This window comes from Pongo abelii, chromosome 10 (assembly GCF_028885655.2).
Source record: "Pongo abelii isolate AG06213 chromosome 10, NHGRI_mPonAbe1-v2.0_pri, whole genome shotgun sequence".
NCBI classification, from domain to species: Eukaryota; Metazoa; Chordata; class Mammalia; order Primates; family Hominidae; genus Pongo; species Pongo abelii.
The window spans coordinates 108,657,446-108,673,331 of record NC_071995.2 but is presented as its reverse complement, the minus strand read 5'-3'; the positions used below and the strand labels follow the sequence as shown (position 1 = coordinate 108,673,331).

Genomic DNA, 15,886 nt, shown 5'->3' with positions numbered 1-15,886 from the left:
CAATTTGTGTATTGCATTGTGTTGTGTTCCCAACCAGATTGTCAGCTCCACAAGGGTAGGGATTTTGCTGTATCATTCACTTTATCCTCAGTGCCCAGTGCAGTGCATGACACATAGTGGCGGAGGGTGGCGGGTGTGTGGGAAGGACGGCAAATGTTTATTCTGGAATGAATAAGAGGCTCTCGACAATGGTGTGTTAGATTTTTGCATAAGCTGGGCATTGGGTTTAGGACATAAGCATCTAGGTGGGTTGTGGCTGAGATGACTTGTGATTCAAGGTGTGAGAAGCTGGACCCTGGGCTGTTGGAGAGACGTTAGGTTTTGGAAACAAGTGTCCAGGTTGTGGTTGAATTGGTATAAACTGGCTGGCTCCAACTGTCACCAGCAGAAGGTGCCCAGGTACTTGGCGTCTTGGACAAAACACACAAACGAAGCAAGGAAAGCAAAAGCAAGGATTTATTGAGAACGAAAAGTCCACCCCACAGTGTGGGAGCAGGCCTGAGCGTAGAGGCTCAAGAGCCCCGCTTATAGAATTTTCTGGGGTCTCAAAACTCTAGAGGTTTCCCATTGGTTACTTGGTGAATATTCTATGTAAATGAAGAGAATGAAGTCACAGAGTCATTTATTCAGAATGTGCCCTATTGCAAATAGAGAGGATGTTACTTGGTGTGTGATCTATGTAAAGGGAGAGGATGAATGTGAAGTTACAAAGTATAAATGGAGAGGATGTTTCTTGGAGTGTGTGGTCTGTGTAAATGGAGAGGATGAATGTGAAGTTACAAAGTGTAAAGGGCGTGAATGGAGAGGATGAAGTGAAGTTGCAAAGCCGTTTACATTCCTGTCATTGCTGAGGTGCTTTCATTTGATTTAGGTCTACGAAGTCAGCCTTATGCTCCCTGCCTCCAGGCCCTTTTCTTCTGCCTCACAACAGGTAACATCAGACCGTTGAGGGCAGACTGGACCCCAGATTTCGGGAAGCAGGAATCGTCCAGAAGGGCAGCGGCTGAGTTAGATTGACTTCAGCAGTGTTCAACAGGTATAAGGTCATTGAAGACGAAGAATCAAGCAATCGAGCGTCCCCGTCGGTTGCAGCGAAAGAGAACCGTGACCAACAGGAGAGCAGTGTCCACCCAGGTCACTTGGGGTTATTGGGGGACAATTTTGGAGGAAACGGAGGTCCTGGGGAGCGTTGGCTGGGTGGGGCTGTAACCCGAGCTGGTGGGCGGGTTGTGAGTTGTGACCTGGCCCGAGCCGGTCCGCCCGGATTGGGGGGCCAAACCGGGGGCGGCGGGAGGCACACCTGGGGAAGACTCACCTGTGAGCGGCTCACTTGGGCCCTCCGGGACCCACGAACCGGCGCGCCTCCTCTGCGTCCCGCCCCCGGCCGGCCCCCCGGCCAATGGGGGCGCGGAGACCTCAGCGGCGGGCGCGGATTGGGAGCCGGCGAGCGGGGGCGGGGCGGCGCGCCCGGCAGCTTAGGCGCTCGGCCGGCGGGCGGCGCTGAGCGCTCGACTACGAGGGCGCCGTGCGGGCGGAAGTGGCGACGCTGGCGTCCCCGGAGCCTGCGGCGGGCGGCTGTGACTGCCCCGGCGCTGACGGCGGCGGCCGGGGGGGCGGTGTCGACGCCCGCGGCGCCGGCTGGGGCATCACCGCGGGTCTCGACCCCGAAATGGCGCTGCTGGCCGAACACCTGCTGAAGCCGCTGCCCGCGGACAAGCAGATCGAGACCGGGCCCTTCCTCGAGGCGGTGTCCCACCTGCCGCCCTTCTTCGGTGAGCCGGAATGGAGGGGGGAGGCGGCCCGCAGCCCCACACTCACCCGAATCCTCCTTCCCCCGAGCATCCCCTAACCATCTCTGCCCTAGACACCCCCAAGTACTGTTTCCCCAGGCACCCAAGATCCTCTTTCCCTCCACTCACCCTAAATTCTCCCTTTCCCGGACCACTCCCAAGTCCTCTCCGCTCTAAACATGTCACATCCTGCCTGTCCTCCCCAAATCCTCCCTCACAATCCTCCATATCCCCCAAATGCCCCCTGATCATCCGTGCCCCCAACACGCCTTACCCTTCCATCTCCCTTAGGCATTCTGTAATCCACCATCTCCCCCAAAGCCTCCTGCCCCTTCTTCCCCAAAGTCCTTCATCCCTGGCGCTTTCTGATGGCTCTCAACTCGCTCCCCTTACAATGAATCCCCCCATTTTATAAGCCTTCTCTTTAAGCTTCCAGCCTCTCCCTCATGGGACCTACGAACCCTTCCTTCTTCCCTCGGAATTCCCCCATTCCAGATCAAAGAATCCCGTCTCCCCCTCCAAGGGTAGGAAGCCTGGTGAGGCGGGGACAGGGAGAGGGTTTTGAAGACGGAGTTGCAAAACTCCAGGGCCTCTTTCTAGGGGAAACCACCTAAAGTTTTTCCTCCTTTTAGGACAGGGGTGAGGGTTGTCGGGGGAGCTGTTTTGTGAGGTGACATCAGACATGCAGAGCTTGGCACCAATTCGTCCCTCAGTTTGGGCTCTACGAGAGGAAGCCCCTCCCCTGTATGTCGTGCGGAAGTTCCTGGGCGCATTGGGAAGGCGGTCCTCTTTCAGACCCCCACTCCCTCAGCCTAGCCCAGTCCAGCCAAGGCCCCGGATGCAAAATGGGAACTAGAAGCCAGCACCACTGCCCTGCCCTTTGCCTTTTGGGTCCCGGGTAAAGGGTGCAACCTGAGCCTCTATTCTCCTCCTCCATGTGAGCTCTGTCCTGCCCTGCTGGTTCACTTGGTGGCCTTGCAGGAAGATACCAGCCCCCAGGGCAGAGTCCAGCTGAAACCCAAAGACAGGAGACCTTAAGACAGTCCGACTTAGTAGGCAATGAAGGCTTGTTAGGGATAGTAGTTCCCACAGTGTCCTGAGCTCTGGGATGGTTGTGGTTACCTGGAGTCTATAGCTCCCCTCCTTCACCTCTTGAGCCTCAGTGTCCCCAGCTGTGAAATGGGGATGCTGATCTCCTAGGCCAGCTATGAGGAGTAGATGAGGTGGAGTGTGTAAAGTACCGAGGCCATAAGTGCCAAATAGGTCTTCGCTGTAGGGGGTGTGGCTATAAGTTCCTGAATCCAGTTTTGGTTCCTGCTAGAGTGATTAATCGGTGTTGGAGGGAGTGCAATTGTCTGGTGTGTGTGATTCCCAGACCTCAGTAAGCAATCTGAGAGCAACGGCTTGGTTTTTTACATCCACTCTGTGTCCCCAGTGCCCCGAACAGTGCCTGGCACATAGCAGATGCTCAGTCAATACTGCTGAATGCACAAAACTTTCTTATCATCAGTGTCACAGTCTTGAGATAGTACTGACTCTCCAGGCAGGGGCTTGGGAGCGAACCAGCCCTAGCATTGAAAAGTTGTTTAATTTTGTGACGTTGTTGGTTGTTGTTGTTTTTTTTTTTTTTTTTGCTTGCTTGTTTCCTCTTTGGTTCCAGGAATAGTTCCAAGTCAGAGCCAGCTTGCCCTGGACAGGGATTCAGAATCCATTTAAACAAGTGGTTCTCAACTGAGGGCAGTTTTGCCCCTTAGGGGACATCTGACAATGCCTGGAGGCATTTTTGTGGCAACTGAGTTGGGGGATGGGGCACGGGTGTCTTGTGGGTAGAGGCCAGAGAGCTGCTCAACATCCTACAGTGCACAGAACAGTCCTGCCACAACAAAGAATGATCCAGCCCCAAACATGAGCAGTGTCAAAGGTGGAGAAATCCCAGGTTAAACGCTGTGGCTTTTTCTTTCCTTATTTTCAGCGAGGTTGCACATCCGTTCTGTATTTGGGGGTATCATCGTTTGATGCAATTATCTGGCTGGTTTTGGAGGAAAGAGGGAGGTGGCAAGCCAGAGCCAGCAGTCATCTGGTGCCAGGGCTAAAGAGCATCTCCTCCTCCCTTTCCTTGGTCTCAAAGGACCCTTGTCTTTGTTGCAATCCCTGTGCTGTGGGGTGTCACATCTGTTGACAGAAGTACCATTTATACAGAAGCCTCAGTGGGGTTGGTCCACAATGGGTTAACCACCACAGGGCCCTCTGCCCACCAGAGCTGTTTACTGTTCACCAAAGAGGCTAATTCTTAGGACTCTAAAGAAAAAAAGTGATAATTCATTTGAACCATTATTCTCTTCTGTGGGGGGAGAAGAATTGCTCCTGAAGGTTGAAGACTTAAGCTTTAGGAGGATTCTTCCATGAGTGGCTTTTCTCTGGGACGTCTGATCAAGATCATTTGTCGGCTGTGATGCAGGGGCTTTTTCTAGATCTTGGGAGTGTCTGGTCACTGGGATGATCCGGGTGGTGTGTGTGTCTCTTGAATGGAGCTGCTCTGGGGTGAGGGACACCAGGAGTGTGAAACGCCTTGCAGCGACAGTTTCCTCCAAGTCGGATTTTCCACCATGGCACTTGCCAACATTTGGGAACGGATCGTTCTTTGTGGTGATGGGGCTGTTCTGTGCATTGTAAGATGTTTAGCAGCATCCCTGGCCTCTACCTACCAGATGCCAGTAGCATCCCCCTCCCCAAATTGTGACAACCTAAACTATCTCCAGGGAGGCAAAATCACCTCTGAGAACCATAGCTCTAAATATAAATATGACTAAGAGCCAAAAGCTGTGTTTTTAAAAAGTATTTAATTCTGCAAGGAAGATCTGTCGATTGGAGGAAAACTGAGCAAATACAAACGATATATAAAAATCTCCCTGTCACTGAGCCCTTACTATGTGCTAAGTACTCTATGTAGATTAGTTCACTTAATTGTCTGACAACATTTGAGGTAGAGTTTTAAAGAAAGAATCTCTGCTGGGATTTCAGAATATTTTCCTTCCAAACTCATTTACATCTATCTTTTTGGGGAAAAAAAAGTATGGGCTGGTGCGGTGGCTCACGCCTGTAATCCCAGTACTTTGGGAGGCCAAGGTGGGTGGATCTCTTGAGGTCAGGAGTTTGAGACCAGCCTGGGCAACATGGCGAAACCCTGTCTCTACCAAAAGTACAGAAAATTAGCTGGGTGTTGAGGTGCACACCTGTAGTTCCAGCTACGCAGGAGGCTGAGGTGGGAAGATCACTTGAGCTTGGGACGCCTAAGTTGCAGTGAGCTGAGATTGTGCCACTGTACTCCAGCTTGGGTGACAGAGCAAGACCCTGTCTCAAAAAAAAAAAAAAAAAAAAAAAAAAGAAAGAAAATCTACATAAAGCCTAATTCTCGCTCATTACTGATTGACAGAGTGAGACCCTGTCTCAAATAAATAAATAAACAAATAAGTATAACCTGCTTTTTTCTACCCAACAATATAGTGTAACCATCTTTTCATGTCAGTCCTCTTCTGTCTTTTCTTTTCTTTTCTTTCTTCCTTTTCCTTCCTTCCTTCCTTCCTCTTTCTTTCCTTCCTTTCCTTCTTTCTTTTCTCCCTTCCTTTCTTTCTTCCCTCCCTCCCCCTTCCTTCCTCCCTTCTTCCCTTCCTCTCTTCCTCCCTTCCTTCCTCTTTCTCTTTCCTTCCTTCCTTTCCTTTCTTTTCTTCCTTCCTTTCTTTCTTCCCTCCCTCCCTCTTTCTTTCTTTTCTGTTTTTCTTTCTTTCTGTCTTGCTATGTCACCCAGGCTGGAGTGGTGCAGTGATGTGAACTCCTGAGCTCAAGCAATCTTCCCACTTCAGCTTCCTGAGCAGCTAGAACTACAGACATGTGCCACCATGCTTAGCTAATTTTTTAATTTTAATTTTTGTAGAGATGGGGATCTTGTTATATTGCCCAGGCTGGAGTGCAGTGGCATGATCTTGGCTCACAGCAACCTCCACCTCCTGGGTTCAAGTGATCCTCGTGCCTCGGCCTCCCAAGTAGCTGGGATTACAGGTGCATGACTCTATGCCCAGCTAACTTCTGTATTTTTAGTAGAGATGGGGTTTTACCATTTTGGCCAGGCTGTTCTTGAACTCCTGACCTCAAGTGATCTGTCCGCCTCAGCCTCCCAAAGTGCTGGGATTACAGGTGTGAGCCACCACACCTGGCCGATTGTATCACTTCAATGTGGTATAATTTATTAAACCAATCCCCTACTGTTGGACATACACATCGCTTCTTATGTCGGGCTCTGGTAGACAGTGCTGCAGTGAACATCCTTGTATTCAATTCTTTGTGCACTCCTTTGGTTATTTCTCGTTTTTAGAAGTGAAACTGCTGAGTTGAAGAGTGCTTTAACCTGTTAGAGCAGCCACATTTCTTAAACCTTTGTTAGGTGTGGTTTGTGACAGCATTAGTTGGGCTTGCTTCAGTGGGTGCTGGCTGCGGGCCAGCCTCCTGCCTGCCTGATTTAGAGCATCCATATCTTGGGCCTGCCCTTCCTCCTTATCTCCAATTGGAATCTCCCAGTTGTACAGGTTTTACTACATCCACTTAGAGGCCAGCCCTTTGTTTATCTTCTCTCTCTACCTTGACCCGGTAATCAGATCTTTCCTGACCCATCAGTTTGCAAGACTGACTTCTGGGAGGTCTCCTTTCTCATGTTGAAGGTCAATTTTGTGGCTGTTCTAAAGCATTAACAATGGGAGGGCAGGGGCATGGAGACTTAAGTATCATCTAGTTCTTGACACTCCCTGTCTAGAAGCCTCTGTGGTTCCCTTTCATCCCAGCTTGAAACCTGTACTTTAGCCTTTGTGAATGGTTTGTAGCCCCACACATGGCAGTATCGTCATACTCTTGCCTCCAGAGCTTCCCCACATCAGCCCCTCTGCCTGGTGGACTACTCTACTCTTCAGCCCACCTCCCTCCTTTTGCCTGTCTGGGTTCTACTTATCCTTAAGGAGTTACCTTATCCAGAACGTCTCTCCTAACTCTCTTAGACTCCCATGGACCCTATCATATTCTGTGACTCTGAGTTATTTCAGTGTGTAGCACTCGGTGCTAGTACTGTTTGCTGAATGACTGCTTTTCATTCCATTCTCATTCTTCGGGGTTCTTGTTGAAGATGCTGGGCCCTTCTCTCTCTTTCCAAATTAAAATACATGAATAGGCCAGGCATGGTGGCTCACGCCTGTAATCCCAGCACTTTGGGAGGCTGAGGCGGGCAGATCACCTGAGGTCAGGAGTTGGAATCCAGCCTGACCAACATGGAGAAACTCCATTTCTACTAAAAATACAAAAAAAAAAAAAAAAAAAAAAATTGGCCGGGCATGTTAGCATACTCCTGTAATCCTAACTACTCGGGAGGCTGAGGCAGAAGAATCCCTTGAACCTGGGAGGTGGAGGTTGCAGTGAGCTGAGATTGCACCACTGTACTTCAGCCTGGGCAGCAGAGTGAGACTCTGTCTCAAAATAAATAAACTAAACTAAACTAAAATAAGATACATGACTAAATTAAAATATATAACCCCCTCATAGCCTGTACTTGTGGCAGACATCATTAATCAATCATGATGCTGTTTTCCCCTTTGAGCCTAAACACAGCCTTGGCATCTTTATTAACACTGCCACTCCAGGTCAGTTAGAGTGCTGCATGAGATGATACCTATTTGCTCTCACTGTTTAGGGAGAGACTAGAGATGGAAGAGCTGAAGGTAATGATTCTTCATTACCTCTCGGTTCTTGAGATCCAAATTCTGGGGTTGATTTTTCTTCATACCTCTTACCTTAATTAAACGGATGTCTGTGGAATCTGGCCTTCTAGGTATCTGGCACTCATTAAATAGTCCTAGAGTGAACCCAGAAAGAGTGGTTTTCCATCACTTTTGGTTCAGCGCTTGTTCCATTTTGGGGGAGGGTGGCAGTGGCAGCCTAGAATCAGAGATTTATCTTGTTCTATAGCCAAAGAAACCTAGGCCAGAGAGGTTAGGTGACTTGCTCAGGGTCACACAGCCAGTGAGTGACCAGTAAAGCCAGACTAGAACTTGGGCCTCCGGACTCCTTATGTGCCAGACTAGAACTCAGTCCTCTGGACTCCTTATGTGGTGTTCTTGCTGTCATGCCTGCTGTCCTGGCTTTCTCTCTGGTAAAGGAGAAGACCCCCAGTGGAGCCAGCGTGGTTGGGTACTTGAGGAAATCCAGTGGTTCTGCTGGCACCATGGTGACTTGTCCACATGACAAGTGGCATGGGTACCACAGACCAGACATGCAGGTTTGCTCTGAGGTGTGTAACTCATAAACAGCCCGCCAAGCTGATCCATAACTCCTGTTTATTTGAATATAAATTAGAAAATGACTGGGGTGTTGAAATCGTCTGGTGGGAAAAGCCCCAACAAGTTGGCTGGTTGTGTGTGTGTGTGTGTGTGTGTGTGTGTTTTGTTTAAGAGACAAGGTCTTGCTCTATTGCCCAGACTGGCATGCAGTGGGGTGATCACAGCTCACTGCAGCCTCCAGCTCCTGGGCTCAAGTGATCCTCCTGCCTCAGCCTCGTGAGTAGTTGGGATTATAGGCGTGTGCCACGGTGCTCAACTCTTGCTTTTTTTTTTTTTTTTTTTTTTTTTTTTTGAGACAGAGTCTTGCTCTATTGCCCAGGCTGGAGTGCAGTGGCACGATCTTGGCTCACTGCAACCTCTGCCTCCTGGGTTCAAGTGATTCTCCCGGCTCAGCCTCCCCAGTAGCTGGGATTACAGACTTGCACCGCCATGCCCGGCTAATTTTTTGTATTTTCACTAGAGACGGGGTTTCACCATGCTGGCCAGGCTGGTCTTGAACTCCTGACCTCATGATCCACCCACATCAGCCTCCCAAAGTGCTGGGATTAGAGGCGTGAGCTACTGCGCCCAGCCTCAGCTCTGGCTTTTCCTTCATCTGGGACATCAGGCTAACTGGGAACCAGCCCCACCTGTACCCTTTGATCTGTGAGTTAGAAGCTCCCCCACTGCAACAAGCATCCTCTGAGATTTGGGACCACCTACCACAGCCTTGCAATATTTTCTGCTTTTTTAAAAAAAATTTAAAGTTAATGCTAATACCTGTTTATTTTTGGTTTTGTATAGAACAGGGGTGTACAATTTTTTGGATTCCCAGGGCCACACTGGAAGAATTGTCTTGGGCCACACATAAAATACACTAACGCTAACGATAGCTGATGAGCTAAAAAACAAAACAAAACAAAACTCAAATCTCATAATGTTTTAAGAAAGTTTATGAATTTGTATTGGGCCACATTCAAAGCGGTTCTGGGCCACATGAGGCCTGTGGTCTGCGGGTTGGACAAGCTTGGTGAAGAATATCCCAAGAAAGACAAGAAACTGTATTAACCCTCCTAATATAGCAGGTGAGTTATCATTTTGATTGACTGTTGAGAGCTGGATTCTAGAGGAATGGGATTTAGATTGTGTGCCTGGGAGGAACCCTGAGAAGATGAAACAAATAGTGTCTTGTTGGAGGAAGAAGCCAGAGAGACACTTTCTGCAATGGCTGTACAATTTTGAAACTGCTGGCAGACTTCGGAGATGCATTGCAAGTAGTAAGTGAGGCTTTCTTAGCCTTCAGGAGCACCTGCTGTGTGCTGGTGCCGTGCTGGTAGGTCCCACTCTTGATCCCACCTGGCCAGAGAACAATCTGCAAGGAAGGCTGTGGAGGGCCCTGTTGTGTTTTTCTGTCCATGTGTGTAACAGCCCATGAGTCAGCTGTTTTTGAGGCTCAGAGGGGAGAAGTCACTTTGAGTCTGATTCTCTTCCTCTGACATCTGTGCCCTGAACACTGTGGACAGATGAGTGGAAGAAACATGGAGATTGGCATCCAGCTGAGCCAGCCTGAGCTTGAGAGGCCCCAAGGTGGCTTTTTTTTGGCAGCTCCGTTTCCCAACAGCTGTGTGGCAAAAGGCCCAGTTCCTAAAGGTCTAGGGCCGTCCGTCCTACCTGTGTGGAAAGATGTGGTGACTGCGGGCAGGAGCACCAAAATCAATGCCTGACTTGGTGAATGACTGCCAGGGCACAGAGCCAGCTGCATGGCTGCTTAAGTCTGACAATTGCTCCAGCAGCCTCCTTTATAATGTCCAAAGGCCAGAGTACATACAGACCAGTGGCACCCGCCCACCCTGTCCTGGGATGGTGGTGATTAGATCTTTGTGTTCAGAAAAATCTGGCCCTTGAGGTCAGAGACTGAGGTCTGGCCTCTCTGCTGCCAGAAGGAAGAGGATTGAGTAGGAGGGGAGAGACTACAGTTGCTTGCGAACTCATCTTGCCCCTCGTCTGCTGCACAGGGGTGCTTGGAGGGACAGCCCTCCACTGTGAATCCCTTGGGGCAGAAGTCAGGCCCTCCCAGGACCCACCAATGGGCTTCTGCAGCATGGGCGCCCAGCCTATATCCACGTGAAAAGGAATGGGAGGAATTCATGACAAAGGGCTTTATAAAATATAACGTATGACCGTGATCATAACTAGCGTCATCTCTATTTTGAGTGGCTTCCAGGATATGCCATTGAATTAGGCAGTAGCTCATTTCTAATCCTCATGATGAACTTAGGAGGAATTTGGCACCATTTTCCAGAAGAGGAAACCAATGTGCAGGGAGGTGAAGCGATTTGATCAGGTCATAAAGCTAGGAAGTGGTCCACAGGACTTTGCAGCAGGTCTAGCCCTGTAACGGGAGACCAACACCACATCAAGAGACAGGAAGATGTTGGAAGTCGTCTCTAGGGCAGAAATGTCCCTTGTAGGGGAGGAGGGGAAATGAGAGGAAGTTCCCGGCTGGCATGACAATGTGATTATTTCAATGAGCTTCTTAGAATGGAAATATTGGGGCTGGGCGCAGTGGCTCATGCCTGTAATCCCAACACTTTGGGAGGCCGAGGCGGGCAGATCACGAGGTCAGGAGTTTGAGACCAGCCTGGCCAACATGGTAAAACCCTGTCTCTACTAAAAATACAAAAAAAAATTAGCCGGGTGTGGTGGCGCAATCCTGTAATCCCAGCTACTCCGAAGGCTGAGGCAGGAGAATCGCTTGACCCAGGAGGCGGAGGTTACTGTGAGCTGAGATCACGCCACTGTACTCCAGCCTGGGACAGAGCGAGACTCCGTCTCAGAAAAAAAGAAAAAAAAAAAAAGAATGGAAATGTTGGGTCCTAGTCTTAGGTTTCATTGTTTCAGTAAAAACCTGCCAGAGTGAATGTTAACTCCTTTTATTACATACTTACAGTGGTACTTGTATGGAGGCCTTTTTTGTGGTTCTTGCTAGAGTGTTAACTGTATCTGAGCTTTTCAAAGTCATTGCAGTGGATCAGCCCTCTCCAGGGTCTTCTAGAAGCCTCTGCTTTCCACCCTGGCAGTTAGGCAGTCGACTCACACTTCCCTGTGTTCAGAAATGATTCATTTTCTGCCTTGCTGTTCCTCCAAGTTCCTTACTTCACTCCCTTCTGAGATCTCTGTCTTAATGGTCTGGAATACATTTGAAGTCATTATTTTATGATGGAGAGATTTCTGCTAATTTTACCCCTAACAATCAATCAATTAGTCAATAATTCTTTTTCTCCCTCCTCCCTTCCTTCCTCTCCTTCTGCTTTGATTTCTTAATCATTGGAATAATTGTTTTCTGGATTTCCTCTCTAAAGAAAAGCTTTGTCTGTTGGGAAAGGTGATGATGATATAATTTATAATAATAAGCATAAATGATAATACCTTCTTTTTCTTTTCTTTTCTTTTTTTTTTTGAGACGGAGTCTTGCTCTGTCACCAAGGCTGGAGTGCAGTGGCGTGATCTCAGCTCACTGCAACCTCCACCCTCCCGCCGGGTTCAAGCAATTATCTTACCTCAGTCTCCCAAGTAGCTGGAATTAATTATAGGCGCACACCACCACACCCAGTTAATTTTTGTATTTTTAGTAGAGATGGGGTTTCACCATGTTGGTCAGGCTGGTCTTGAACTCTGACCTCAGGTGATTTGTCCGCCACAGCCTCCCAAAGTGCTGGGATTACAGGCGTGAGCCACGGTGCCCAGCCTAATACCTTCTTTTTCACTGAGCACTTACTAGGTACCAGAAACTGTGCTTAGGCCTTTATTTATACAACTTTATTTAAGCCTCACAGCAAACCTTTGAAGAGGGGTCCATTATGAGCCTCATTTTAAAAATGAGGAAACTTGCCGAGTGCGGTGGCTCATGCCTGTAACCCCAGCACTTTGGGAGGCCCAGGCAGGCAGATCTCTTGAGGTCAGGAGTTCGAGATCAACCTGGCCAACATGGCGAAACCTTGTCTCTTTTAAAAATACAAAAATTAGCCAGGCATGGTGGCACGCGCTACTCGGGAGGCTGAGGCAGGAGAATGGCGTGAACCTGGGAGGTGGAGGTTGCAGTGAGCCAAGATCGCGCCACTGCACTCCAGCCTGGGCAACAGAGCGAGAGTCTCAAAATAATAATAATAATAATAATTTTCCCAGTTGAGTGCGGTGGCTCACACCTGTAATCCCAGTACTTTGGGAGGCTGAGGCAGGCGGATCACGAGGTCAGGAGATCGAGACCATCCTGGCCAACATGGTGAAATCCCGTCTCTACTGAAATACAAAAAAAAAAAAAAAAATTAGCTGGGCGTGGTGGTGCTTGCCTATAGTCTCAGATACTCAGGAGGCTGAGTCCTGGGAATCGCTTGAACCCGGAAGGCAGAGACTGCAGTGAGCCGAGATCAGGCCACTGCACTCCAGCCTGGCGACAGAGCGATACTCCATCTCAAAAAGAAAAAAAAAAAAAAAAGAATTTTCCCAACTGCATCATTCTTAGTTCAAGACTGGTTTTTCCTGAACAGGGAGCAATTATAGGACAAATAGTTGGCATGTCATGAGGGTGAAGTTTTTCTTTTTTCTTTTTCTTTCTTTTTTTTTTTTTTTTTTTTTTTTGAGGTAGAGTCTTGCTCTGTCGCCCAGGCTGGAGTGTAGTGGCACAATCAATCTTGGCTCACTGCAACCTCCGCCTCCTGGGTTCAAGTGATTCTCCTGCCTCAGCCTCCTGAGAAGCTTGGATTACAGACGCGCACCACCATGCCCGACTCATTTTTGTATTTTTAGTAGAAATGGGTTCACACTATGTTGGCCGGGCTAATTTTGAACTCCTGGCCTCAAGTGATCCACCTGCCTTGGCCTACCAAAGTGCTGGGATTACAGGCGTAAGCCACTGCGCCTGGCCTGGGGGTGAAGTTTTTAAAGAAGTATTTTGAATTGTTTTGTAAACATTCTTTCCTCTTTAGATAGTAGACTCAGAGCAGGAACCTGTTTTAGAAATGTAGGTAATCTCAAGGCTTGTATCCTTAAAATTAGGCCTTATTGTAAACTGAGCCATGACAACCCGCACCCCCAGATTAATAAATGATTCATCTCCATCAGCTGTAATTTGAGTGTCTTCCATTATGATCCTTGTAACCCAAGACCTATAAAGTTAATCTGCCTCGTGTTTAACAACTGAACTTTATTATCCAGCTATGAAAAAAACCATTGAATTTGCAATAGAACCTCCCCACACCAGGCTTGTAGCATCACGACACGGGCATCCTGTTCTTCCTTTCTGGAAATGACTGTTTATGAATTGGGTTAGGTATGTTCTGTCCTGAATCACACAGGCTGAAAGTGAAGCAAGCTGTGCATCTTAAAGAGTGCTTTTTGGTTCCTGAACATTGTTCTTGAGATGAAACGAGAGGGTGGGCCAGGGCAGGGCAATTTGGTCACCTTGTTACTCAATGTCAGGAACATCCCATGTTGTAAGAGATGGCTGTTTGAAGAGTCAGGCATGGAGAGGCAGCTTGGATGGCAACTTCCAGGTATATGCTGTGGTCTTGCTAAGAGCATAACGACCAGTACTGTCCAACTCTCTTGAGGCCAGAAAAAGAGGAAATGAGGTCGGGTGCAGTGGCTCCCGCCTGTAATTCCAGTGCTTTGGGAGGCCAAGGCGGGAGGATCACTTGTGGCCAGGAGTTCAAGACCACCCTGGGCAACAAAGTAAGACCCCATCTCTACAAAAAATTAAAAACAAAAAATTAGCTGGTCATAGTGACATGTGTCTGTAGTCTCAGCTACTCCAGAGACTGAGGCTGGAGGATCACTTGAGCCTGGGAGGTCAAAGCTGCAGTGAGGCCAGGCGTGGTGGCTCACGCCTGTAATCTCAGCACTTTGGGAGGCCAAAGCGGGTGGATCACGAGGAGGTTAGGAGATCGAGACCATCCTGGCTAACACGGTGAAACCCTGTCTCTACTAAAAATACAAAAAATTAGCCAGGCGTGGTGGCGGGCACCTGTAGTCCCAGCTACTCGGGAGGCTGAGGCAGAGGAATGGCGTGAACCCAGAAGGCGGAGCTTGCAGTGAGCTGAGATCGCGTCACTGCACTCCAGCCTGGGCTACAGAGCGAGACTCCGTCTCAAAAAAAAAAAAAAAAAAAGAAAAAGAAAAAGCTGCAGTGAGCTGTGATTGTGCCACTGTACTCCAGCCTGGGTGATACAATGAGACCCCATCTCTAAACAAAAAAAAGAAATTAGTGTGATTCTGTGTAGCATATGGTCACTGCTGGCTTACAGGGAATTCTGCTTTCTGGGCAGTGTCACCCATCTGAACTGTGGCAGAGATCCAGGCAGGAGGCCCTAGATAGCCCTTGTCTAGTCAGAATTGTCCCAGAGGCCATGCACGAAACCCCTCATTGGTGCATACCTTCTCTTTGCAGGAGATTCTGATTCTGGTGGCTATTTGGTATTTAAGTATCTATAAGAATTTGGCTGGGCACGGTGGCTCACGCCTGTAATTCCAGCACTTTGGGAAGCTGAGGTGGGTGGATTGCTTGAGCTCAGGAGTTTGAGACCACCCTGGGCAACATGGTGAAACCCTGTCTCTACTAAAATACAAAAAATTAGCCTGGCATGGTGGCGTGCGCCTGTAGTCCCAGCTACTCGGGAGGCTGAGGCACGAGAATTGCTTACGCTCGGGAGGCAGAGGTTGCAGTGAGCCGAGATTGCTCCACTGCACTCCAGCTTGGGCTATAGAGTGAGACTCTGTCTCAAAAAAAAAGAATAATAAATAATTAAAGCACTGCAGGAAGAAGTAGCTGTCAACCATTAACAGGAGTTTTAAAAAAATACACAAAGTTGGCCAGGTACAGTGGCTCATGCCTGTAATCCTAGCACTTTGGGAGGCCGAGGCTAGAGGATAGCTTGAGCCTAGGAGTTCAAGACCAGCTTGGGCAATGGTATAGCGAGTCCCAGTCTCTACAAAAAGTAAAAAAAAAAAAATTAGCCCAGCATGGTGGTGCATACCTGTAGTCCCAACTACTCTGGAGGCTGAGGTGGGAGGATTGCTTGAGACCAGGAGTTCCAGGCTACAATGAGCCATGATTGTGCCACTGCATTCCAGCCTGGGCAACACAGTGATACCCTGTCTCAAAAAAAAAAAAAAAAAAAAGATACACAAAGCTGTCCAGTTGTCCTAAAAGCCTGAAGGCACACCATCTAGAGTCATTTAGTGATGGTTTGAGGGGACTAGTGACATTTCTGGGCTACATCTTTATCATAACTCGTATTTTTGATGATGGCCCTGTTTAGAAAGCTACGAATGGCTTCCACTATGAAAGCAGTGACATATGTGTTACATTTTGTTGAGTTCCATTCAAGATGGCTGAACTAGAATGCTGATGGTATATTCGTATTTGAGAGCCAGGCACAGTGGTGCACACCTGTTGTCCCAGGTACTCAGGAAGCTGAGGCAGGAAGATCACTTGAGCCCAGGAGTTCTTGGCTGTAGTGTGCTACACTGATTGGGTGTCTGCACTAAGTTTGGCATCAATATGGTGACCTCCTGGCAAAGAGGACCACCAGGTTGCTTAAAGAGGTATGAACTGGCCCAGGTCAGAAACAGCAGGTCAAAATTCCCATGCTGATCAGTAGAGGGATTGCACCTGTGAATGGCCACTGCACTCCAGCCTGGGCAATATAGCAAGACTCTTTTTTAAAAAAATGGTAGATGGAAAAT

General features: G+C 48.6%; 1 protein-coding gene across 5 annotated transcripts in view; it reads left to right on the top strand.

Annotated features, from left to right (window-relative positions):
- Positions 1-584: 584 nt before the first annotated feature.
- Positions 585-15,886, top strand: part of GLTP (glycolipid transfer protein) — a 30,507-nt gene continuing 15,205 nt past the window's right edge. Inside the window, exons 1-3 of one of the 5 annotated variants that reach the window (XM_063712253.1) lie at positions 666-711; positions 872-931; positions 1,037-1,772. In XM_063712253.1, coding sequence (XP_063568323.1) covers positions 1,670-1,772 — 103 coding nt within the window. In that variant the 5' untranslated portion in view covers positions 666-711; positions 872-931; positions 1,037-1,669. Of the gene's footprint in view, positions 712-871; positions 1,773-15,886 lie in introns of those variants that run through there. The other 4 variants (XM_063712252.1, XM_054528212.2, XM_024257347.3 and 1 more) reach the window with 4 other exon arrangements.